The following is a 24,792-nucleotide window of genomic DNA, read 5'->3' on the forward strand; positions in this document are numbered from 1 at the left end:
TGGGATTTGAATTTAGGCCTCTGAGAATTTGTTGCTCTTTCCACTCTACCAGTCACTTCAGAGGAGTAAAATTTTGAAGAGATTTACTCTTTCCCCCAAAAAGGCCTGATTAGCACAGAGATTTCCCAAATTCCCAAGACAGGAAGAACCCAGTGGACAAGTCCTTATCACTTCATTCATTCATTCATTCATTCATTCATTCATTCATTCAGTTTTTTGCAAGGCAAATGGGGTTAAGTGGCTTGCCCCAGGCCACACAGCTAGGTAATTATTAAGTGCCTGAGACCGGATTTGAACCCAGGTACTTCTGACTCCAGGGCTGGTGCTTTATCCACTTAGCTGCCCACTTCATCATCTTGAAAACTTTTTCCTCCAGTTAAATAAGGATAAGAAAGGGCCTTAAAGGGCCAACGTGAAGAACAATAAAAATGTCTTGGTAGAGTAGTTAGGGGCTTTGGTGAATTGAGTGTCTGGCCTGGAGTTAGGATCTTCCTGAATTCAGTTCTGGCTTTAGGCACTTACAAGGTGGGTGATCCTGAGCAAGTCAACTTATATCTCTTTGCCTCAGTTGCCTATCTGTAAAATGATTTGGAAAAAGAAATAAACCATTCCAGTGCCAATAAAACCTCAAACGGCACCATGGAGAGTTGAATACTACTGAAAATGACTAAACAATAAGTGATACAGGTAAAGCTAAATTTCAACAAGATGTACAAATAAAGAAGCTCTACGGAAAACTAAAATTGGTAAGTGAAGAAAAGTCAAATAAAGGTAACTAGGCAAGGGATTAATGTGCATGCATGGCTTACAAGAAGCAGAGATGAAGAGCTTGATATGTTGATGTGTATAAGGAAAAAAAAATCTGGCAAGCAGGAGAATAATGGTGTGTAAACTATTGCTTGATAGTATAAAAACAAAAGAATTAAGTTAAGGGTTGTATGACCAAGAAGGACCTGAAAAGCTGGCATTGAGGAAATATTCCTCACACTATAGACATTACCTGTAGTTCTTCAAAAGCATAAAAGTCTGGGTAGGAATGACTTCAAGGCAACTAGATGGGCTGGAGTTAGGAAGATGTGAGATCAAATTTGACCTTAGGCATTTACAAGTTGTGTGACCCTGGGTAAGTCACTTAACTTTGCCTCAGTTTCCTTATCTATAAAATGAGCTAGAGAAGGAAATGGCAAACTACTCCAGCCATCTCCACCAAGAAAACCTCAAATGAGGTCACAAAAATTCAGATATGACTGAAATGACACAATGACAAGGAATGACTTCATTGTGTCAAGAGGTGAAATATTTCTGGCTTTAGGTAATAAATTTTTGCTATTTAGGAATTGGTCAGTTTTACTCACAGGAGATGTGATTTCTGGTTTGGGTGCTGGTGGCTTAAATGTAGAACTTTTTAAAGAAGTATCTATTCTTCTGTCTGCAGCAGCAACTCCAGATAAACATTCTAGATAATCAGGAGGCGGGATGACGACATTACTTTTTTCTGCTAAGTTCACTGTACTGATGCTTCTAACAGGTGCAGGACTACAAACCGAAGAAATGAAGGGAAGTGGGGGGAAATGTATTAGATCAAGTCACACACTTTAAACTACAAAGCTTCTAACATTTAGTGGTTAGAATCTGCACTAAATTTATATGCAGAGTTTTAAAAAAGGGCTAAATATTGAGAGAACTTCTAAAACTGAAAAAGGATTATAAATAAGAGAACAATTTATAACACCTTGGGGATTTCTATATACATTGAACTTAAGAGCAACTGACAAATAATAAATGTCAGCTATGCCCCAATTTGTTTGTTTTTAAACCAATACACTGTTCCTTGGAAGTATAGTAGAGTTTTATCACTTTCTATTATACTTGTTATCCATCTCATTTATTTTGTTATGGGCATCTTCAGAACATATTAGGTACAGATAAAATGTGAGAAAGGTTAATAATTAAGATGATTTTTTTATTTTTCATAGATATTGTGAATTACTATGTACCTTCCTCATAATGTTTCAATCTGTTATTGATTTCTTCTCCTACTTAGGGAATCTGGGTTTGAAATATATTTTCATGTTGTAGAAGATTTAAGGAAAAGAATCACATAAGTGCAAGATAAAAAATTCAGAATAGTAATAACAACCTAGAAGCTGCTTTTTATTACTATTCAACATGCAATGAGTATCTAGTATGTTAATGAATAATGAATACATCTGAAGAAGTATTGGACAATAAAGCTTTCAGGTGAAGGGTGCATTTTTTCATAGAGAAATATTCAAATTATTACTTGGGATTTGGCACATTCAGTGTTTCCTCTTCATTTTCTTCTAGTGGCTTCGTATATGATAATGGAAACCAGCCTCTCCTATAGTGAAGACAAAAACCAACAACTTATATTTTCATTTGAATTTTATTTTATTTGTAATGAAATAATTTACTATAAGCTTTGACTATCAAAAAATGAAGTTCTGAAGTGAAAAATATTGGATAACATTTCTCTTTGGCACATAAGTATAACACTAATAGATTTGTATATAGTGCTTTAAGGTTTACAAAACACTTTAAATATATTATCTTGTTTGATCCTTACAATATCCTTGTGAATTAAATATTAGTTATTATTGTTTCTTTTTATAGATGAGGAAAACATGCTAAGAGAGGCAAATCTAAGGTAGAAGTTGAACATTTCTTACTAAATCCAGGTCTAATGTTGTTAAATTTTTATCTCAAAAGATAAGCAGAGTACTGTGGCTCTCCTTATTGAAATGTTTGATAGATATCTGATAAATAGACACACATTTTTGATCATACTCTACTCAAAAACTTGGCTGCTTAGTAAATGAAATACAAATTCCTCAATTTGGCTTTCAAGGTCTTATACAGTATGGTTCAATTTATTTTTTCAGTCTTCATTTGTCACTGCTCTTCTGGCCTAATCTAATTTTTGGGACAACTTGAACTATATTCAAAAATGCACTGTGTTCTCTTATCTTTATGCTCTTTTTGTGAGAGTTCTTTGTTTGCAATGTCTCCTTCCTGCATCTCTGTAAAAATTCTACCTGCCTGCCCTTCAGGGAACATCTGAAATGTCAACTGCTCCATGAAACTTTTCCTGATTCCTCTAATAGTATGTCAGTCCTTCCTCTTCTTAACTCTCATAGCACCTTGTGTCTCTTTTTGTGGAACTTAACATATTTTGCCTCACACTATTCTTAGAAGATAAAATTATGCATGTAATCTTATTATTATACATATCATATGCATGTATGTATCTATGTATAGATACTTTGCTCAATTTAAGTGACAATCCATGTCAGATATTATTATTTTACATCACTGTAAAACTGCCTTAGGGCATTTAGGTGGCTCAGCAGGTTAAGTATCCAGCCTGGAGTCAGGAAGACTCATTATGAGTTCAAACCCAACATTAGATACTTACTGGTATGACCTTGGACAAGTTACTTAACTCTCTCTTAGATCCTCATCTGTAAAATAAGCTGGAGAAGGAAATGACAAAACATCCTAGTATCTTTGCCATGTAATCTCCAAATGGGGTTACAAAGTGTCAGACATGATTGAAATGACTGAATAAGAACAACAAATTTGTCTAACCCACAAATAGATTGTAAACTTTTCAGTTATCTTTTTTTTTTTAGATTTTTTTCAAGGCAATGGGTTTAAGTGGCTTGCCCAAGGCCACATGGCTAGGTAATTATTAAGTGTCTGAGGTCAGATTTGAACCCAGGTATTCCTGACTCCAAGGCTGGTGCTCTATTCACTGCGCCACCTAGCTGCCCCTATAATTGTCTCTTTCTCATCAATGTTGTGCTTACTCTAGTTTCCTGATACATATTCTAGTTTCCTGATAAATATTATCAATATCAAGTAAGTTCAGGTAATATTTTGCATGTTGAACAAGACAAAAAATATATTTTTTTATAACAAGTTACTGAGAGAAGTATGAAAGACTTAGAATTAGAGGATCTGTGTTATAAGTTGCACCTAATGTAATTCCTTCATTTTACAGATTAAATGTGGTCTAGAGAGATTAAATAATTTGCTCAAGGTCATAAAGGTAGTAAATACAGCTGGGATTTGAATTCAAGATCCTTAGCCTCCCAAACCAGTATACTTCTCACTGCACTATACAGACTCCTAACCTGAGTCTGAGTCTATTTGTTTGTAAAATGGAGATTATAATAGTACCACTATTTAGGAGGATCAAGTCCTGGATATACTGACTCTCATGAACAAAGCTATTAAATTGCCACTATGGTTATAAATGCTGGCTTTGTTGCATCAGACCAATTCATTACTTCAGAGGACACAATGACATTAAAAGGAATAATTGTTAGAATGATTGACATTCTTAAGAAGAAAAAAATAAAGAGCTTCAGAATTTAAAGAGAAGTAGTCCTGAAGCGATTGTTTTCCCTTTTGACTCTCTACTTTCTTAGCTAAAAAATTGAGGAACTGCTTCTGGAATTTCCAGGAATTGTTTGATAACTACTGCTATCAAAACCATTGCTTTGTACACTATGACTTCTTTGTCTGGCAACAAGCATTTATTAATTCCTGCTAGGCAGACAGGTAGATGGTGCAGGGAATAAGAGTGCTGGGCCTGGAGTCAAGAAGACTTCCTGAATTCAAACACTTAGTTGTCTGACTTTAGTTGAGTCACTTAACCCTATTTGCCTCAGTTTCCTTATCTACAAAATGAACAGAAGGAGATGACTAACCACTTTCATATTCCCAAATGACATCACAAAGGGTTGGCCATCAAAACAATTCAACAAAAACAACAACAAACAGTAATTCAATAAGACTTATCCAAATGCCACAATTACTTTGGGTTACATGTATTCTAATTCCTGTGTGATCACAATGACAACTCATTGACTTACTCTTTGGTTTGTTCATGTTCTCCATAGAGCCACCCATCTTTTTCCTCTGAGATGAGCAATGTGATGATGTCTCCTTGTGCAAAGCTAAGCAATGTCTTGTTACTTCCAGCAGTATGTGGGAAGATTGTTTTTACTTTCTGCCTTTTAATCATGTTTAATCCCGTTGCCACAGAAATAGATCGCTGTAAACTGGGATCCTCTGAATTATCTGTTAAATTGAATGCAACATTGATGGCTAATCAATACAGTAACACATTAAATTGTTTTAAACAAAATATAGGCAAGGTTCAAATCAGTAGAATCCCCAAGCCACTTATTGTAACTAACTCACCAAGTTTCTGGCTGACTTTCAAAGTCAGTATTTCACTGATCAGTATCAGACTAAGGGGATGGGAGAAAGAAATATGGCCAGAGGAATTTTTTTCTCAGACCACAAACATTTTCCTTCAGATCATTAAAGCAAACCAAAACCTTCTTGCTCAGTTTGCCAAATTGATTCTGTTCATGGTCATTCCTTTTGTAACTCTAAAGTACTTTACTCACAGATGGCAAAAAAATATTTCCTCATCCCAGGTTCTCTACACTTTAATCATATTTAAAGGAGAGGTCAAGTTTTAAAACTACAATCCAAATTCCAAATGACAGATTCTACTTCCTTTTCTCTCTCTCTTCAAAAATAGTGTGGTGTGTGAGCGAGTGAGCGAGTGAGCGAGAGAGAGAGAGAGAAAGAGAGAGAGAGAGAGAGAAAGAGAGAGAGGAAACTTTTGATCACAGGTTCTTAACATTACTAGATGGAAAAATCTAAAAATAAGTAAGTTTCCCTAACTTCACCTAATAGATTTACCCAAAAAACAAGTACATGAATATACGGATAAATAAAAATACTTCAAACATTCCCATCAAGATACATTGAAAAGCAAATATGAAGGATGGAGAAATTTGCTTCTTTTCAGACAAAGTTGTTATTACCACTTTTAAATCTGAGATACATTTTGATGTATTTCTTTTTTAAAAGTTATTCCTCTTTAATACTGATATAGACAGTTATACCCAAATTTCTGAATATAGCAATCTTTCAAAGTCTAATTACCTAGTTAGTATTGAAACAGCTTAAAGTTTGCACTGAGCTCTCCATAGTAATACTTGCCAAAACCACATAATCAAAGTCATATGAATGTGAATCCTATACACAATATTTTAATTTTACATTCTAAACTACTACTGTTTGTACCATTTCTTAAAGGAAAAAGACTACAGAATATCTTGTTTTATAAATCTCTTTCAATCAAAAGTCATTCTATATGCTCTCTTTGTCCCATCTACCACAAAGTCCAAATCTTGTACTATTTTTTACACAGTTGATTATTTTCAGTTTATTTGAAGTGGGACTCAAAAAGGCATCATGACCTCCTGGGGCTTAGTAATCTTTATGCAACAGTTAATCCTTATATTCTTAAGGATGAAAATTCAAGTTTACATTTTGGTTTTTAATTTTTAGAACTGTTTAATAATCTTGACTGCATGAAGAATTTAATCATTTGGGAAAGGCACCCAAAAGTATTGATTCTGCCCCTAAAGTACATATAATTCTTTCCTAGAAAAGATGAAAAACATTTATTTGGATTCTGAATCTACTGGTAAAAGGAGTTATACTCTATCAATTTTTAATATGAATTATGTCTCAGAATGTTTCACTGTAAACACAATTTCATGATAATGACAACAGTTATCACTGGCTATGGCTTATATACCTAGGATGTGAGCCACTCCAGTGGAATATAAGTTTCCTGAAGGCAGTCATCTTTGTTTGTCTTTCCAGGCTGTAACATAGTGCTCTGGACATGGAAGATGTTTAATGAATGTTTGTTCAGTGAAAATTGAAAATAAGGTTATTGAATACATGAGCTACAGTGCAAGCACTGTAAAATACAGTACTGTCCTTGGCACATAAGTATTTATTAAAATATTTTTTAATTCCTTCCCAACAGCCTAAGCATCTATCAATACAAAAATTCAGCATTTATCACAAAATAACCAGCATGTCACTAATCAGAATGTTCTTATAAGGGAACTGGACCTTTGCTTTGAAGGATTAATTCCTTTAAATCTAATTTTCAGGGTTGGCAGTAGATTTTTCACTGCAACTGCTACATATTTTATTTAAAGTATTCATACAGTATAATTACAAATTAAGTACTGGTTCAAAATACTACAACAAAATTTCTTACCAGGTATATTATTTAACCTTTCTGAAGTCTTTGGGACAGCTGCTGGGTTGTTGAACATATCAGCCAGAGGACTGGCATAGGCTCTGGCTGGGGGCATCTTTGGTGAATACTTTGGAAGAGTGTCATAATCTTTCCCGACCTATGAATAATAATTAATATTACATTAATAAATGAGGAATGATATTGGATTAATTTTCTTAAATTATAGCACACATGTCAATTCTGTATTATCACTAAAATTCTACTCAATTTAGATAGGAACAAGCTGCTTAAGGGGCAGCTATGAAAATTAGAAATGCCAGATATGAAATTAGAAAGACTGAGTTCAAATTTGGCCCCAGTTATTTACTAGCTATGTTACTCTGGGCAAGTCACTTAAACCTGTTTGCTTCAGTTTCCTCATCTATAAAATGAGCTAGAGAAGGAAATGGCAAACCACTCCAACAGCTTTGCCAAGAAAACCCAAAAAGGGTCACGAAGAGTTGGTCACAACTGAAACTGAACAAAACAATAAAATTGCTGTAGGTGAAACTGCAAGCCTATAACTAGATCCATATTTCCTGGACTCTTAATGTTCTTATTCTATATGAAGATGTTATCATGTGAGCAGTATGTTCATGTTACTGTAAGAGTCATAAATTCTTGGAATCAAAACACAAGTAAGGTCTGAGACCTTGACAGTGTAAATAATAAAATGCATCGTGAGTACATCTTTCTTTGTATGTGGATCTTTAGCACCTGTCATATAGCAGGAATTTTATTTTATTTTTTTGTTTTTTTTCAAGGTAATGGGGGTAAGTGACTTGCCCAAGGTCACATGGCTAGATAATTATTAAGTGTTTGAGGCTGAATTTGAACTCAGGTCCTCCTGACTCCAAGGCAGGTGATCTTCATCACCTAGATGCCCCTAGAAGGAATTTTATACATGCTTGTTGATGGATTAAAATGCTTTAAAGTCTCTTTTGGAAAACCCAACCTGAACTCAGAACATTATTATTTTGATTTGGACCATTCAACTGTGATTTCACTGGTACAGGAAAATTGTAGTGAGGAAGCTGCCTTTATTAAGGCAAAGACTGGCAATTTCTAATCCTAGTACATTACTTAAGAACCTCAGATGTTAACTGATTTGCCTTGGATCACACAATCAATATGAATAAAATGTACTTGAACCCACAGTTTTCAGATATCAAGGATGGATGGATCTCTATCCACTATATCCCACTACCTATTAGTATTATTAATTGGGGGGGGGGTTAGTGATCTTTGCATCATACTATTGTACACTTGCAAATTGGGATCTCCAAAGAATTAGAAACAGAAACAAAATTGTCTACAGTACCTAGAATGTTGTTTAAGGTGCTACAAACTCCCCTAAATAATTATAAAACCTAGGTTAGGGGGAAGGGCTGAAGAAAGGAGTGAGAAAGGATCTTTTCACATAGAGCAGCTTTTTCTTGAAAGAGTGCTAAATCTCCACCATCCAGCAGAGGAGATTTAGAGTTGGAAAAGACCCAAGAGGCTATCAAATCCACCCTCCTCATTTAATAGATAAGGAAACTGAAGTGATCCAGCATCACATAGCTAGTATGAAAAGAAGTAGAATTTGAATCCAGGCCTTTCTGATTCTAAACCCAGCACCCTATTCATTGGATTAGATTGTTTTCTTTTCTTTTTTTTTTTTTAGTTGAAATGAGTATTTATTTAAAAAATAAAAACTATCTAAATTGGTCAAATAGGAAATAGAATACTTAAATAACCCTATTTTTTTAAAAAAAGAAATTGAACAAGTCATAAATGAGCTTCCTAAGGAAAAAACTCCAGAATCGGATAGATTCATAAGCAAGTCCTATGAAACATTTAAAGAACAATTAATTCTAACATTATATAAACTGTTTGGGAAAACTGGTAAGAAAGGAATCTTACCAAATCTTTCTATGACACAAATGTGGTTTTAATACTAATAGCAGGGAGAACAAAAACATGGAAAGAAAACAATTTCCCCAATGAATATTCATATCAAATTTTAAAATAAAATACTAGCAAAGAGATTATAGTTACATATTACAAGCCTATAACCAGGCTGAATTTGGACCAGGAATATAGGACTGGTTCAATATTAGGAAAAACTATAACTGCAATGGACCACACAACAAAAATAACAAAAAAGCATATAATTATATCAATAGATGCAGGAAAGGCCTTTAACAAAATACAATGCCCACTCTTTTTTTTTTTTAGCATTCTCTATTGCTTTATTACACTTCAGACTTTAGATAGGGTAATGCTTATTTTTTGTTTTTCTTAAGTTTCTTTTGTTTTTCTTTTTTTTTAAATTTATTTTTTATTCTCATTTTGTACAAATGTTTTTTTTACATTAATAAAATATACCCCTCCCACCATGAATATAGATAGACTTGCTTGGGCAAAAAAGTAAAGGGGAGAGAAAAAAAATTAAAATAAAAAAAATAACAGTAATAATTGTAGGTATGACCAGGTGGTGCAATGGACGAAGCACCAGCCCTGGAGCCACAAGCACCCGAGTCCATATCCAGCCTTGTAAACCTAATAATCACTGAGCCATGTGACATGCAAGCCACCCGATCCCCACTGCCCTGCAAAAACCAAAAAGAAGGGGAAAAAAAGACCCAAAATAAAATAAAATAGTAATCATAGTAGGGGTGGCTGGGTGGCAGACAGAGCATTGGCCCTTGAGCCAGGAGCACTTGGGTCCGAATCTGGCCCCAGACACCCAAAGATCACCCTGGCAGGCCACCCAGCCCCACTTGCCCTGCACCCTCCCCCCAAATAATAATAACAAAAAATGTGCTTCAGTCTTTGTTCCAACACCATCAACTCTGTCATGGGTGGATCACATTCTTTATGATAAGTCTATCAGAAAAGTTACTTCATATTTTACCAACATTGCCATTGCTGATCGCAACTCCCTCCTTTCTTATTTCTCCACTACCATGTACTCTATTTTCTCTCTCCTTTCACTCTGACTCTGCTGTAGGGTAGCTGAGTGGTGCAGCAGACAGATTCCTGGTCCTGGGGCCAAGAAGCCCTGAGCCCCCATACCACCCTTTAGGCCAAGAATCCATCTGGCCCTATGGTCCTGGGCAGGCCATCCAATCCCAGCCCCTTGCAAGAAGTAAAAAAGAAAATGTGTTATATCTGACCACTGTCCCCCCATGGTCCATCCTCTCCTCCTTTATTCACATCCCCACCCCTTCCCCCTGCTCCCCGCTCCTTCTTACTCCAGATGTCTATACCCCATTGAGTATATATGCTGTTTCCTCTCCTAGCCATCTCTGATGGGAGCAAAGGTTCCCTCATTCTCCCTTGCCTCCCCCCTTCCATATCATTGCCATAGCTCATTGTAATAAAAAAAAATCTTATTATGTGAAATATCTTGGACTATTCTCCCTCTCCTTTTTCTTTCTCCCATTACATTTCCCTTTTTTTCCTACTGACTCCATTTTTACACCATATTTTATCTTCGAATTCAGCTTTCTCCTGTGCTTCAACTATAAAAGCTCCCTCTACCTGCTCTATTAACTGAGATGGTTCATATGAATATTATCAGTATCATTTTTCTATACATGCAGTTCATCCTCATTAAGTCCCTCATATTTCCCCCCTCTCCTCCAATCTCCATGCTTCACCTGAGTCTTGTATCTGAAGCTCAAACCTTCTGTTCAGCTCTGGCCATTCCAAAAGGAACCTTTGAAATTCCCCTGGTTCATTGAAAGTCCATCTTTTTCCCTGGAAGAGGACATTCAGCCTTGCTGGGTAGTTCATTCTTGGCTGCATTCTAAGCTCTTTTGCCTTCCGGTATATTGTATTCCAAGCCCTACAAGCTTCCACTGTAGTTGCTGCTAAGTCCTGTGTGATCCTGACTGCAGCTCCACAATATTTGAACTGTGTCCTTCTGGCTGCTTGTAATATTTTCTCTTTGACTTGGGAGTTCTGGAACTTGGCTATAATATTCCTAGGGGTTGGTTTTTTGGGATCTCTTTTTCGGGGGGGGGGATCGGTGGATTCTCTCCATTTCTATTTTGCCCTCTGCTTCTAGAATATCAGGGCAATTTTCCTGTAGTAATTCTTTGAAAATGATGTTAAGACTCTTTTCCTCATCATGACTTTCAGGTATTCCAATAATTTTCAAATTATCTTTCCTAAGTCTGTTTTCCATATCAGTTGTTTTTTCAATGAGATATTTCACATTTTTTTTTCTAATTTTTCATTTCTTTGGTTTTGAAGTATTGATTCCTGATTTCTGGTAAATTCATCAATCTCCTTGAATTATATTCTTTGTCTGAAGGATTTGTTCTCCTCAGAGAGTTTTCTTATCTCTTTTTCCATCTGGCCAATTTTGCGTTTTAAAGCATTCTTCTCCTCAATAACTTTTTGAACTGTTTTATCCATTTGACCTAAGCTGTTTTTCAGCATGCTATTTTCTTCAACATTTTTTTGGATTTCCTTGACTAAGCTGCTGACTTCATTTTCATGTTTTTCCTGCATCTCTCTCCTTTCTTTTCCCAGTTTTTCTTCCAACTCCCTCATTTGATTTTCAAAGTCTTTTTGGAGCTCTATCATAGCCTGAGCCCAATTTCTGTTTTTCTTGGAGTCTTTAGATGCAGGAGCTTGTGGTTCCTCATCTTCAAACTTAGTATTTTGATCCTTCTTGGGCTCATTTGCAAAATATTTCTCAATGGTCTTCCTCTTGTTTCTTTGCTTTTTCATTTTCCCAGCCTAAGCCTGTTTTTGGGGTGCTTCCTGAGCTTTTGGGACACTCCCACAAGGGTCTCAGTGTGTGAGGCTCTGTCCTCCCTCCTGGTCTGTGAATGACCATAAGCGCCCCCCTCTGCCACGGGGCCGAGGTGGGGGGGCCCTGTTGTTCTATGGTGGGGGACCTAGACTGGGATCAGGATCTGAATGTGGTCAGAGCCCCAGAGTCCTGTTCCGGGGCAGAGGACAGAGCTCGGCAGTCTCTCTCTCTTCACTCTCCTCCCTCAGCTCCGATTGTTCTATAAAAAGCTATATCTAAACATACAGTAGTACAGAAATGGAAATAAAAGTACTCACCAAACTGCTTCTTTCTATCATTGGTGAAGGTTGAGGAGTTCCTGATACTGGGGTAGAATTTGGGGTCTTTATTTCTTCTATCATATTCATGATCTTCTCTGGCACTTTAGTGGCATCACCACAAGTTTCCTGCCATTTAGGTAGTTTAGAATTGAGTAATTCAGCAGACTGTAAAACCAAAATAAAAAAAGAGTTAAAGAGGAACATGGTGATAAATAAGATATCTCCTATAATAGTGATCTATAGAGCTGGAAGGGACTTTGGAAATCATCTAGTCTAAACCTCTCATTTTATAGACAAAAATAACAAAGCTCCAAAAGGATAAGGTAAAGTAAGGTAAATTTGACCATTATTGCACAACTAATTACTAGTAGGCTTAGAACAAAAATGCCCATCTTTAGCTTTTGACACAATATTCTTTTTCCCCTATGCCCCAGATATTGCCTTTGCCCCACATGATGATACCATCATTTATTTTAAAAAAAGTTAGCATCACACCCAATTTGGATCAAGGTACAACATGGAAACAAAGTAAAGACTGACAGAGTGCTATCTGTGGGGTGGGGGGTGGGGGGAGGGAAGCAAGATTGGGGGAAAATTGTAAAACTCAAATAATATCTTTAATAAAAATAAATTAAAAAAACGTTAGAGGCTTTGAATTTAATCCAAAAATATTTTAAAGTGGATAGAATTCTGGGCCTGGAGTCAAGAAAACTTGAGTTCAAATCCAGCTTCTTACTAGCTGTGTGACCCTGGAGAAATCATGAAACCTGTTTGCCTCAAGTTTCCTCATCTGTAAAATGAACTGGAGAAGGAAATAGCAAACCATTCCAATATCTCTGCCAAGACTATCCCAAATGAGGTCACAAAGAATCAGATACAACTAAAACGACCAACAACAGCAAATGTATTATGTGCTAAGTATTGTTCAAATTACCAAAATATGTATTAAAGAAAAAATACCAAATCAATTTCATACTGTATATATATATATATATATATATGTATATATATATATATGCTTACAACCAGTCCTTTTTCTACTGTATCACCACATTGCCTTCTACCAAAATATATGCATATATTTTATATACCAAATATACACATGTTATTTGTGCAGAACAAAAGGTGGTGACATAATAGAAAAAGGACTGATTCTTGAGTCAGAAGAGTTCTAATTCTACTTCTTCTGCTTAATACCTATTAGGACCTTGATAAAGTCACTCAACCTCCTAGGTTTTAGTTTTCCCAGTTATAAAAAGAAGTTAGACTAGATAACCTGGATTCTGAGGTCCCTTTCAACTCTAAATCTACGATGTTAACAATCTTATGTTAACAATGGGGGCAGCCAGGTGGCACAGTGGATAGAGCACTGATCCTGGAGTCAGGAGGACCTGAGTTCAAAAATCTGACCCCAGACAATAATTACCTAGCTGTGTGATGTTGGGCAAGTCACTTAATCCCATTGCCTTGCACCCCACTCCCCCCCAAAAAAACCCCACTGGGGTGGCTAGATGGCACAGTGGATAGAGCACCGGCCTTGGAGTCAGGAGTACCTGGGTTCAAATCCGACCTCAGACACTTAATAATTACCTAGCCGTGTGGCCTTGGGCAAGCCACTTAACCCCACTGCCTTGCAAAATCTAAAAAAAAACCCCAAAAAACCCCCAAACCCCACCAATCCTATATGAAAATTATATTTGGAAGGAAATTGTAACTATGACTGCTAGTACCCTCAGAGCCTTATGTTCCGTTTATATTTACCTGTAGGTGATAGTAATTTATATGATTAGCAAAAGAACAGTGTTTGTCAACCAGAAAGCAGAATCGCCTTTTCTCTTCAAGGAGAGCTTCTTTGCAACCATCTGCAATAAATTTTTGGATATCGCTCTGGCGGGATGTGACAGTTTCCACATACTAAGGAAAAAACGACAATTAAACAAGTATATCAGTGATAATAATCAAGCTATCCAGATCATAGAATCCAAATTCACAGTATAATCTCCACATTTACAGTTTGACATTTGGTAATATATTTTTAAAATTAAACTTAAATTAAAGTTTGAAAATAGTGAATGTTAAATGTAGATACCCTTACTGGATCAGATTTCAAATGATATCAAATAATCTATTGTCAAATTGGACAATTGGATGCCACATATATTTAGGTTGATTCAGGAGAAAAATACTAATGTTTTAGGGTTTATTTAGGAACTGTCCTTAACTATAGAAAACTTAACAGCCTCTAGGCTTTTGGTTATTAATTGCTCTAAATAATTTCAAATTAGTGTATAATTCATTCTATCAGGCAGAATAAGATAAAAACTGATATTGGCAAGTCTACCCCTTATTAAGAATCATGTACAAGCAAAAAATAAAATCAACCCCCAAAAGCCCAATTGGAAAAACCAGAGAAGAAACTTCTATTTACCTCAATTTCTTTGTGTTCATACTTCATGGCATTTCTTCCACCTTGACTTTTCCTTCTAATCTTTTTCAACTCGGCCTGAGATTTCTCCAAAGAATCTAATTTACTTCTGTGTTCTGTTTGGTATCTCTTTAGTGTTGCCTGTAATTAAAACATTATGCCAAAATGCCATATAAATGGTTATCCAATTATCACTGCCAATGAACATTTAATGAAGGGCCAGGTCCTCTACTTAACATCTCTGAAGCACCTTATAATTATAGTGGGGAGGTGAACAGTTGCCTGTTGGAATGGAAAAACTTTGCTTTGAGGAGACTTGGGCTCTGACTCCACCACTTGTTAGATGGCCCTAAGTAAGCCAATTAACTTTGTAAATCTCAACTTTCTCACCTATAAAACATACAGATCTGCATACCCTGTGTGGAAAGCATTTTGTATAGTTTAAAGTGCTATAAAAATGTTATAATGTGGGATGGATAGGTGGCGCAGTGGATAGAGCACTGGCCTTATAGTCAGGAGTACCTGAGTTCAAATCCAGCCTCAGACATTTAATAATTACCTAGCTGTGGCCTTGGGCAAGCCACTTAACTCCATTGCCTTGAAAAATCTAAAAAAAAAAGTTATAATGTAAGTTGTTCTATATCTAAAGATTTATATACTTTTGTTTTAAAACTCTAGCTAAATAAGAAACTCTTTGAAAGAATATCTTTCCCCCCCATTTTTAACATACCCTTAACACAGACACAAAAGCATAATTTTAACACAAAAAGAAGGAGGATGATTCAAGTAAAGACAAATTAAACAAGCATTCATTGAAACCCATACATTTGTGGCCCTGGGCTAAGTGTTGGGATAAATAAAAAGGAAAAAAAGGAAAGCAAAAAGAAAGCTAGCAAAAAGATAATCCTTACCGTCAAAGAGCTTACCTATATTCTAATTATTTTTTTAAATTAAAAAAAAATTATTTAAGGCAATGGGGTTAAGTGACTTGCCCAAGGTCACACAGCTAGGCAAATATTAAGTATCTGAGGCTGGATTGAACTCAGGTACTCTTGACTCTAGGGCCGGTGCTCTATGCACTGAACCACCTAGCTGCCCCACTTACATTTTAATTTAAGAAAATATAATGAGACATTCCATAAGCAATCCAGATAGATAACATATTGTTGTTTGTCCTTTGTTCTCAAAGATGACCATGACACCAGAGAGGTGATGCCATAACATGCAAATGAATTGGATTTAAGTGAGGCAGGACTGTGCAAAGTCATCAATCACACTCTTTCCTCTGGAGCCATTTGTGTCCAGTGGCCAGATATGGATCAGGACACAGTTTGAGATGAATGTAGTGGGAAACCTTGGTCTTTTTAAGCTAAGGCTTTTAATAGGCCTAAGTTTGATTGAAACGCTGCCAATTCAGTGATTAAGGGTAGTTAAGAAAGAAATGAAGCAAAGACGTCAAAGAAACCAACAAGCTCCAAATCAAAAAGATATATAGAGAGGAGATGGGAAGCAATCTGAGGGGAGGGCATTAGTAGGTATGGAAAATCAGAATGGTCTGAAGCAAGAGAGATTTGAGCTGATTCTTGAAGAGAGAGGGAAATAAAGAGCCTGAATTGAGGAATGAGAACATTTTGTTGTGTTTGAGAAACCATGTTACTGAGAGTATGTGATGGCATTAAAAAGTCTGGAAATGAATGAATTTAAGAAGTTATAAGTGTCAAAGGCATTTATATTTGCTCCTCAAGTTAAGGTGAAACCACTAGAGCCCATTGAACAGAGTGACAATGTTCAGATTTACATTTTAGAAAAATCATCTTAATTGAAGATGGATTAGTCATGAGAGAATGAGGCAGGGACACCAATTAGAATTGAAGAATGGCGGGAACAGGGTCACAATGCACAGATATCAAAGTCATAAGGCACTGAGAAAGATTGAATGACAAAAGATGTGAGCAGATAAAGGAATTTCAGAATCTGTAAATATGGAAGAGGAATACTTGGGATGATGGTAAGACCAAGGGTGTGGACATCTGTGTGTAGTTGAGAATGAGGTAACAACATCAAACGTTGAAGTCTCTAGAATGGGTACAGGTGACTGAGGAGAAAAGGATTATGAGCCTAGCACAGGGGTCATTGAGGAAGGAATGGGGAGAGACAGACAGACAGACAGACAGAGACACACACACATACACACACACACACAGAGAAAGGTGGGGGATAATCTATAAGGAAAATCTGGAAGGGAAGAGATTAATAAAAACATTTTGGCTCTCCTATTGGGATCAATGAGGATGGAGACTGAGAGAAAGAGTGGCCAAAATTGGACAAGGTAGAGAAAGGAAGGTCATTCAGAGGGAGTAAGATTTCAGTAAAGGTCAGAAAATGGAAGAACAAAGTAAGATACACAAGAGACTCAAAGAAATAAATTTAGGAAACAAAAAGACTACGTTTAAATATAGCATAGACTTGAAATCAAGATTTAATTTCATTATCTGGCTTCATGGCCAGGGGAAATCACTTGGCTTCTGTTTGCATCACTTTCCTCAACTATATAAATAGAGATTAATATTATTGTTAAGATCAAATGAAATATTTGAGATTTTTAAAAAGTGTTTAACACAGGACTGATCTCTTGGATATTTTAGAAATACTTATTACCTTCCCCTTGCCCCTTTCCATTTTACGATAAACATTTTTAGCCTTTTATCTTTGGTCACATATTCATCATTTCAATAAAAATTTTCTTCATCATTCCTAGAACTTCCATTTCCATCCCAAACCTCTGTCCTTTAAGCTCTTATAATTATATTATTACAGGCAAGCAAAGCTCTCCATATTTAGTCTTTCCCTTTTACTGTTAATACAAAAAGCTACTACCATTTTCTTTTACTTTTGATGTGGCCTTTGGGCTCCCAAATTACCTTATCAGAGCCCTTCCCAGAATTGCCCCTTTACATTCTCTTTCCCAACTCCCACCTAATTTACTACCCTAAAGCTTGTTAATACAATTCAATTATCTTTTGGTGAGATGGATCTGTTATTCTCATTTTTTAAATGAGGAAATTGAGGCAAATAGATTAAATGACTTACAGAGGATCACATGACTGGTGAGTGTTGAACACAAGTCAACTTGACTCCAGCACTCAATCCATGGTACTACTTAGCTGCCTAAATTAGATATTTAAATAAATCAAAGTAATTTATTTATTAAATTAATTGATTAAATGAGATAATATTTATAAAAGGTATTCAGCATAGTGTTTAGTAGGCTCTATGCAAATAGTAGCTTATTAAATCTGCAAGCTTTAATGATTTCTTAAAATATTTCTTCTATTTTAAGTAGGGAACTGAATAACCCTTAAAAACAAGCTCAGAAGAAAAGAAGAAAATGAGGGAGGTAGACAAGAAGAAAAATGAGAGGAAGAAATTAAGAATATAAGAAAAAAAAGAAAAGAAGAATATTAGACAGGAAGGAACTCCATCTAGGTTTTAAGGTCTGGGGGAAATTGGGAAACTGGTTGGGAAGATCCCTGCAGAACTAATAACAGGACTCTGATTTCAAGCAAAATTGAAAAACTGACCAAGGATTGAAAGCAGTCAGTCAGGACTGTCTTTCTTGGTAATATTTACCAGTAGAAATATGGGGCTTCATGTGCCTGAAATAAACCAGTGTACTCACATTCATGTATTTGACATCAAGTTCTGTTTTCTTCTCCAATTCATGTATAATTTCTTTATGGAATTTTTTGAACTATGGGGGGAAGAAAAATAGCATACAGCATATTTAAAAAGTTGCAGAAAATTTAAAAACAAAGTTGAATGAATTTCAGAAAGGTAAATATGAAAAAAGTTCACCTACATTTTCATCAAGGCTGTCATTAAGTTTCTTGTGTGTATTTGAAATCTCTATAAGGACGTGTCCTGCAAATAAAACCAAATTTTTTTTAAAGAAAGATTTTATTTATTTTGAGTTTTACAATTTCCCCCCCTATTCTTCCTCTTCTCCCCCCCCCCAAAGGCAGTCTGTTAGTCTTTACATTGTTTCCATGGTATACATGATCTAAGTTGAATGTGATAAAAGAGAAATCATATCCTTAAGAAAGAATAATAAAGTATAAGCAACAGCAAAATTACATAATAAGATAACGGTTTTTTTCCCACTAAATTGAAGGTATAAATAGTCTTTGGTCTTTGTTCAAACTCCACAATTCTTTCTCTGGATACAGATGGTATTCTCCATCACAGATAGCCCAAAATTGTCCCTGATTGTTGCACTGATGGAATGAGCAAGTCCATCAAGATTGATCATCACTCCTATGTTGCTGTAAAACCAAATATTTTGAAAAACAACATCTCTGTTTGAGAATTTGATATAAAACTGTCATAATTGTGTATCAAAATTTTACTCTCATTGTGAAACTATCTTCTAAGATCTCCCTGGGATGATAGTAGTGGCAGAAATACTTACAGTAATATAGAGACATTACATGGTTATGTAATATAAAGTAATTTCTTAAAATGTACATTGTCCTTTATCGTTTAGCAGAAGTTCACTATACTTTTGCTTTAGATATTGAGTCTGGCAATTACCTGGATGATGGATGATTATAGTAACTAATTATAGAAGCAGATTATAGTTTGATTTTTTTTTTTTTAGTATAATCCTCAAAGATAATCTGATTATTTGTCAGGGTTAAAGGAAGAGATAACTTCCTTTTCCTAACATTTGCAATTCCCTGGTCCCAGAACAAAGAATTCTGGTAAAGTAGCACTATTAGAAGGTACAACTCATAGGGCAAAGCCGATTTACTGAAACAACTGGAAAGATTTGGTCAGGAGATATTCACAAAGAAAAAGAACCTTTAGAAACAAAGTACAAGGAGGTCCAGATTAACATGATTAACAAATCTAGCAAAATGTATCTGAATTAGAACTATCTGAAGGTATGATTACACAAAATTTGGTAGCTGGTTCCAGTCCAAAAGAAATATGCTGTGTAAATTTGAATAATGAGACCATTTCATGGGATTCATTGTTTTCACTAATTGGAGACTAATGATAGCTCATTGAATATTGAAGCTGCAGTGAATAATTTGGTAACATCCTTTCTCCAATGACCTGGCTATAAGTTCTGACATTATATTAAAGTTGTCAAAATGTGCTTAGCTCATATATCTTATTCTGTCATTGAGATATGCTGTCATTTTTTATGCTATCTTAGGATGGTTAAGGGTGGCCAACTTTCCATCAAATATATTCAGCAGAAAATAGTGGCGCGATGCTAGAAAAATATGATAGAAGCTAAAAAAGTTAAAACTAATTGAACTTACAGAGTAGAGAAGCAAGCATATATGCATAATAACAAATAAAGGGAGACAAAAGAGCAGGCTATCTTTGATTTCCAACTACCTTCAACAGAATGTTGACCTGATTCATTTAACAAATGATTAGAAACAAAAGAATACTGTATACATCAACAACAATACTGTTTTCAGAATCACTTTGAGTGAATAAGCCATTTTTAACTACCATACATAAATAAAAAAGAACCTATGAAGAAAAAAGTTACTTCCATCCAGAGATATGCATCCTGATATAAGTATGTATAGAATAAGTATACATATATATGTATGTATGTATATGTGTATGTATGTATGTATTGTATCTAATGATAGCCCTTTCTAGAGTAGGAGGTGGTAGGGAAGAAAAAAGAAAAAAAAAGAAATTTATATGATAATTTTATTATATACTTAAAAGGAATAGCAAATTCTACAAAATATTTTTGCAGTTTTATAGACAATCATCTTTTTAAAATTATAGTATGATGGAAATATCTATTATTTTCCATAAATTAATAACAAAATAAATTTTCAAAAAGATAGCAATAAAGGAGTGTTAAAAGGTAGCAAGCAGCAGAGTCTTGATATAGATCTATAACCTTTGGCTTTAGGGTCAGCACTTTAGAGAGTATGCAGCCTAGATGATTATTAGGTATTCTTTTTTTTTTTAGTTTTTGCAAGGCAAATGGGGTTAAGTGGCTTGCCCAAGGCTACACAGCTAGGTAATTATTAAGTTTCTGAGGCTAGATTTGAACTCAGGTACTCCTGACTCCAGGGCTGGTGCTCTATCCACTGTGCTGCCTAGCTGCCCCAATTATTAGATATTCTTAAGTTTCTTTTTCAAAATCGTCTAGATCAATGTTTATGATCTGATTCCAGAATCTGAGAACCAGAAGTGACCTCAGAGGCCATCTAGTACAATTTATACATCAAAGGAACTCTTTCTATTCCAAAGTGCTCATAGTTTCTACTGTTCTTCTTGAAATGGTCAAGGATGAGGAGCCCAGATATTGAGGTGCCCCATTCTACTTTCAGATAATCAATTCTAATTGCTAGGAAGTTTTTTCTCCCTGACATTAAGCCCAAATTTATCACCACTGAAATTTCTACTCATTTTTCCTGGCACTTGTGGGGTCCCACAGAAAAGTCTAATAGCTCCTACACATAAGAAATCTTCAGTATTTTTGGGTCTTCTCATTTCCAAGCTAAAATGCCCAGTTTTTCAAATGAGCCACATAACAAAGACTCAAAGCTCTTTATGATACTGATTATCCCAATATTGAGAAAAAATTTAAAGTTTAAAAATATGTTTGAAGTCATATCACATACAAAGGAAAAATCAGAGCTTTTAAAATTTCAGTGAATTTTTGGTGAAGTAGTAATTTAATTTTTTTTAGGGTTTTTTTTTTTTTTTTTTTGCAAGGCAAATGGGGTAAAGTGGCTTGCCCAAGGCCACATAGCTAGGTAATTATTAAGTGTCTGAGACCGGATTTGAACTCAGGTACTCCTGACTCCAAGGCCGGTGCTTTATCCACTACGCCACCTAGCTGTCCTTAGTAATTTAATTTTTAAGAATGGCATAGAAGATAGGACCCTGGACTTGGAGTTCAAAATCTGTCTTAGACACTTATTAACAGTATGACCTTAGGCAGGTTCTTAAGATGTCTGTGCTTGTTTCAGGTTCCCTCATCTGGAAAATGAGTGGGTGGGATTCCATGTTTTCTAAGGTCCCTTCTAGATCTATATCTATTACCTATGAAAAGAGCTATGTCAGCTCTTAAAGAGGACACAGCATAGTGGAAAAAGAGCTAGACAGAGAGAGATGGGTTCAAATCTTGCTTCTAATACTTTGTGTGACAAAGAGCAGGTCATGAAACGTCTCTGAAACTTGGGCAACTTCCCAAGATGTATCAAAAATGTATCTTCTAATTTACAGAAGAGATGCTATATGCATTGATGCCAAAATCACAGATCCTCGTTGCATTCTAGATATAGCGTATTTATGTACATACGGTGCAGAATGAATGTTATACATAGTTCTGGGACCATTTGATGTGTGCGATCCTTGAAATATGCTAAATCTAGCAGATACATGTTTCAGTTTTACTTCTCAGTTACCCTTGTATCCTTCCCTCCCCTTCTCTTCCCAGAGAACTAAAACAAATTGAAGTTTTTAAAGACAAAAACAAAAGAAAAAGAAGAAAAACCAGCACAGTTTAATGATACATTGAAAAAAAATCCCAAAACAGGTTCAATGTGTAACCTGTGTACCTCTACCTTCATGAAGGTGTAGGTTGGAGTTTTCTTCTATCTCTTCATTTTAGTCATCACATCTATTTTTGAATATATTTCTTTTCCCTTCCTATCCAGAGCCAGGCCCCCAGTAATAATGAATGGAGAGAGAAAAAGAAATTAAAAAGAAAACAGCAATTCAGCAAAACTAACAAAACATATCAACTGTAGATGCCACAATAAAAGATTACAACCTAGAATTACTATCCATGATCAAGGTAAAAGGCATTAAACTATTAGATATGTAAACAGAAGCATAAAATCTTCTTAGTGAATCTGCTGGGGATGGTTAGCTGGTCTTTTACCCTCTGACATACCTGGCCTCGGACATTTACTTGCTGTGTGACGCTGTGCAAATCATCTCTAATCTCTATTTGTTTTAGTTTCCCTCAACTGTAAAATGGGGATAATGATAGTGCCTGTCTTTCAGAGTTGTGAAGATCAAATGAGATATTTGTAAAGTACTTTGCAGAGAGTAACTATTCAACAAATGCTTATTCCTCCCCACCCCCCAGATTTATCATCTTGTTGTTCAGTCGTTTTAGTTGTGCTCGACTTACACCTCATTTTGAGTTTTCTGGTTAAAGATACTAGAGTGGGGAGCCATTCCCTTCTCCAGCTCATTTGACAAATGAGGAAACTGAGGCAACAAGAGCTAAGTCACACAACTAGTCAGTTTGGGAGGCTGGATTTGAACTCAGGAAGATGAGTCTTTCTGATTCCAGGCCCAACCCTCTATCCACTGCACCAGTAAGCTACCCATTTATCTTCTACAAATGTCTATTCATTCCTTTCATATTGTGCACTACAGTTTTGGGCAGAAATAGAAAGATCAAAACCTTTGATAAAATTTTCTTCAATATAGATGGCCTTCTACATAAACAGGTTTGTTGCAACACTTTATTATATTTATCTTTCCAACTACATGCAATCATTTTTTTTTTTTAGGTTTTTGTAAGGCAAATGGGGTTAAGTGGCTTGCCCAAGGCCACACAGCTAGGTCATTATTAAGTGTCTGAGACCGGATTTGAACCCAGGTACTCCTGACTCCAGGGCCAGTGTGCCACCTAGCCTCCCCTTATGCAATCATTTTTTGCAAGGTTTGAGTTTTACATTTTTCTCCCTACCTCAGCTCCTTTCCCCCACAATCTAATAAGTTAACAAGTTTGTTTCTTAACCAATTCTTTTAATAAATATTTTATTTGTTTTCCAATCATATACAATAGTAGTTTCTACCTATCATTTTTATAATGTTTTGAATTTTATAATTTTTCTCCCACAGAAAGCAATCTGATAATCTTTACATTGCTTCCGTGCTATACATTGATCAAAACCGAATGTGTTGAGAGAAAAATCACATCCTTGAGGAAAAAGTAAAATGTTAGAGATAGCAAAATTATGTGTACATATGACAACTTTTTTTTTTTTAAATTGAAGGTCTTTGGTCTCTGTTTAAACTCCATAGTTCTTTCTCTGGATACAGATGGTGTTCTCCATTGCAGATACCTAAAATTGTCCCTGATTATCATACTGCTGGAGTGAGCAAGTCCATTAAGGACGTTCATCACCCCCATACTGCTGTTAGGGTGTACAATGTTCTTCTGTTTTTGCTCATCTTGCTCAGCACCAGCAAGTCTTTCCCAGACTTCCATGAATTTCCATCCCTCCTGGTTTGTTTGTTTGTTTGTTTCTTTCTCTCTCTCTCTTCTTTTTTTTTTTTTGGTTTCTGCAAGGCAATAGGGTTAAGTGACTTGCCCAAGGTCACACAGCTAGGTAATTATTAAGTGTCTGTGGTCAGATTTGAACTCAGGTACTCCTGACTCCAGGGCTGGTGCTCTATCCACCGTGCCACTCCTTCCTGGTTTCTAATAGAACAATAGTATTCTATAACATACACATACCACATTTTGTTCAGTCATTCTCCAATTGATGGACATTCAATTTCCAATTCTTTGCTACCACAAACAGAACTGCTATGAATAATTTTTGTACAAGTGTTATTTTTACCCTTTTTCATCATCTCTTCAGGGTACAGACCCAGTAGTGGTATTGCTGGATCAAAGGGTATGCTCATTTTTATTGCCCTTTAGGCATAATTCCAAATTGCTCTCCAGAAGGGTTAGATCACTTCACAGCTCCACCAACAATGTATTAGTGTCCCAGATTTTCCACATCCTTCCAACATTGATCATTGGTCCTTTCTCTAAACAGTAATGATTTGGAGCAATTTTTCATATGACTATGGATAGCTTTGACTTCCTCATCTGTAAATTGCCTTTGCATAGCCTTTGACCATTCATCAATTGGGGAATGGCTTTTTTTTTTTAATTTGACTCAGTTCTTAATACTATTTTAGAAATGAGTCCTGTGTCAGAAATACTAATTGTAAAAATTGTTTCCCAATTTACTACATTTCTTTTGATCTTGGTTACTGTGGTTTTGTTGTGCAAAATTTTTTTAATTTAATGTAATCAAAATTATCTAGTTTGTTTTTAATGATGTTCTCTATCTCT

The 24,792-nt window shown here is 35.6% G+C and overlaps 1 protein-coding gene across 2 annotated transcripts in view; it reads right to left on the reverse strand.

Moving 5' to 3' along the window:
- BAIAP2L1 (BAR/IMD domain containing adaptor protein 2 like 1) overlaps window positions 1-24,792 on the reverse strand; it is a 131,724-nt gene that overhangs the window by 24,554 nt on the left and 82,378 nt on the right. For both annotated transcript variants that reach the window (XM_074207113.1, XM_074207114.1), the window contains exons 4-12: window positions 18,508-18,569; window positions 18,328-18,399; window positions 14,652-14,789; window positions 13,985-14,137; window positions 12,221-12,388; window positions 7,130-7,268; window positions 4,902-5,109; window positions 2,285-2,362; window positions 1,356-1,536 (exon numbers count right to left, since the gene is read on the reverse strand). In XM_074207113.1, the coding sequence (XP_074063214.1) occupies window positions 1,356-1,536; window positions 2,285-2,362; window positions 4,902-5,109; window positions 7,130-7,268; window positions 12,221-12,388; window positions 13,985-14,137; window positions 14,652-14,789; window positions 18,328-18,399; window positions 18,508-18,569 (1,199 nt within the window). The remainder of the gene's footprint in view (window positions 1-1,355; window positions 1,537-2,284; window positions 2,363-4,901; window positions 5,110-7,129; window positions 7,269-12,220; window positions 12,389-13,984; window positions 14,138-14,651; window positions 14,790-18,327; window positions 18,400-18,507; window positions 18,570-24,792) is intronic.

Source organism: Macrotis lagotis, chromosome X, assembly GCF_037893015.1.
Source record: "Macrotis lagotis isolate mMagLag1 chromosome X, bilby.v1.9.chrom.fasta, whole genome shotgun sequence".
Classification (NCBI taxonomy): Eukaryota; Metazoa; Chordata; class Mammalia; order Peramelemorphia; family Peramelidae; genus Macrotis; species Macrotis lagotis.